We start from the raw sequence: 2,070 nt of genomic DNA on the forward strand, positions 1-2,070 counted from the left end.
AATTTCTTCCTCCAATTCTACATTTAAGAAAGTTCTTTTCAGATTCATTTGATAAAATTTGGAGGTCATATACCACAGTAATAATTTTTGCATCTGACTGAATGTAAATCTAATTACTAACGAGTAAATATATCGACAAGATCAAAATCTTATTTTTTTCTAAAGCCTTTGAAACAAAGTCTTGCTTTATATTTTTCAACAGTTCCATCAACTGTTATTTTTCCTTCTAAAGATTCATTTTTAACCCAAAGATTTATTTTCTTGAAGAAGATCAATTAACTTTGAATATTGTTTATTGACACCATCTTTTCAAAGGATGAGTCTACATAAGACACATAAAATGTTACAAAATCATATTTGAAGGAAGTAAATGTCATTTAACATTTTTAAAAGAATATTGATTGTATTGAAGTGTTAACCAAATAAAGGAATACATGGGAGATATATATAGGGGATATAAGAAGGAGTATTAATCCTAATAGGACTAGGATTAAGGAGTACTAATCCTAATAGGACTAGGATTAGTACACAGTAAATACTAATATTATTTAATACTATTTATTTAATACTATCTGTTATTATTCCCCCTTCAAGCTGAGCAGAGCGTAAGCGAACGGAAGCTTGAAACTGAGGTAATCATGTTGTCGGCTCGGCAGAGGCTTGGTTAGAATATCAGTCGGTTGTTCTTCAGTGGGTACATACTGCACAGTCATGGTGCCGGCCTGAACTTCATCGCGAACAAAGAGACAATCGGTATAAACATGTTTCATTCTGGTGTGTAGGACGGAATTCTTGGCCACACAGATGGTTGATTTGTTGTCACAACAGAGAGCAGGAATAGTGTGAGTTGCGCGGAGTTTGCGAAGAATATATGTGACCCATATAGTCTTAGCAGCAAGAAGAGCAAGGGCGCGGTATTCAGCTTTAGTCGAGGACCGAGAGACCTTGGGTTGTTTTTTTGTACACCAGGAGATCAGGTTCGGCCCCAAAAAATGAGAAACCCTGATGTAGAATTTCTGTCATTTTAATCATTCGCCCAATATGAATCTGAGAAACCCCGAAGCTCCAAGTCCCCGGGTCGAATGAGTAAACCAGGACCAAGAGTGCCAAAAATGTACCTGAGAATGCGTTTTAGACAATGGTAATCATGTTCACTTGGTTGATACATGCGCTGAGCAACTTCGTTGACAACAAACTGGATGCCAGGACAGGTAATGGCCAGATACTGTAGAGCCCCAATGAGGCTGCGAAAGTGGGTGATATTGGCAAAGAGGGTGTCGGCTCCATTCGTAGACGAAGAGACTACCATCGGTGTTGGTTGACTGGTGCATTTTTCCAGTCCAGCTTTCTGCAACACATCTCGAGTATATTTTGACTGATGAAGAAACAAGCCGCCGCCAGTCCGAGAAACCTCCATTCCCAGAAAATAATGTAACGGGCCAAGGTCCTTCATTTTGAAGGTAGTATGCATAGCTCGAGTGACATCCTGAATGAGAGTTGCAGTAGAGCATGTAATCATGATATCATCTACATAAACAAGAAGAATGACTGTACCGTGTGCTGAATGTCGAGTAAACAGACTCGTGTCGTGTACGCAACACGTGAAGTCGAGTCCCTGGAGAAACGTTTTCAGATGTGTGTACCAAGCATTGGGGGCTTGCTTGAGCCCATACAGAGACTTCTGGAGTTTGCAAACATGTTGAGGGAATCGGGGATCAACAAAGCCCGGTGGTTGCGTCATGTAGATAGTTTAATCAAGTATTCCATGAAAAAAAGCATTGGAAACATCCAACCGATTGATTAGACAATTGTTGCGCACGGCGAGTGACAGTACTAAGCGAATGGTTTCCTGCCGAATAACATGACTGAATGTCTCAGAGTAATCAAGCCCATTCTCCTGATTGTAGCCTTTAGCAACCAAACGAGCCTTGTACCTGGAAATACTGACATCTACATTGTGTTTAATTTTGTACACCCATTATAGCCCACAGGGTGCCGCCCATGGGGCTTAGGTACAAGAACCCAAGTTTTCTAATCAGTCAAAGCATTAAACTCGTCATCCATAGCATG

The 2,070-nt window shown here is 40.2% G+C and overlaps 1 protein-coding gene across 1 annotated transcript; it reads right to left on the reverse strand.

Moving 5' to 3' along the window:
• Positions 1 to 578: 578 nt before the first annotated feature.
• Positions 579 to 1,741, reverse strand: LOC138343397 (uncharacterized mitochondrial protein AtMg00810-like). The gene is made up of 2 exons (XM_069294691.1): positions 1,119 to 1,741; positions 579 to 1,002 (listed from the first exon to the last, which is right to left on the reverse strand). Exons 1-2 carry the CDS (start codon positions 1,739 to 1,741, stop codon positions 579 to 581), a joined length of 1,047 nt encoding a protein of 348 aa, XP_069150792.1.
• Between the last annotated feature and the right edge of the window lie 329 nt (positions 1,742 to 2,070).

Source organism: Solanum lycopersicum, chromosome 1, assembly GCF_036512215.1.
Source record: "Solanum lycopersicum chromosome 1, SLM_r2.1".
Lineage (NCBI taxonomy): Eukaryota > Viridiplantae > Streptophyta > Magnoliopsida > Solanales > Solanaceae > Solanum > Solanum lycopersicum.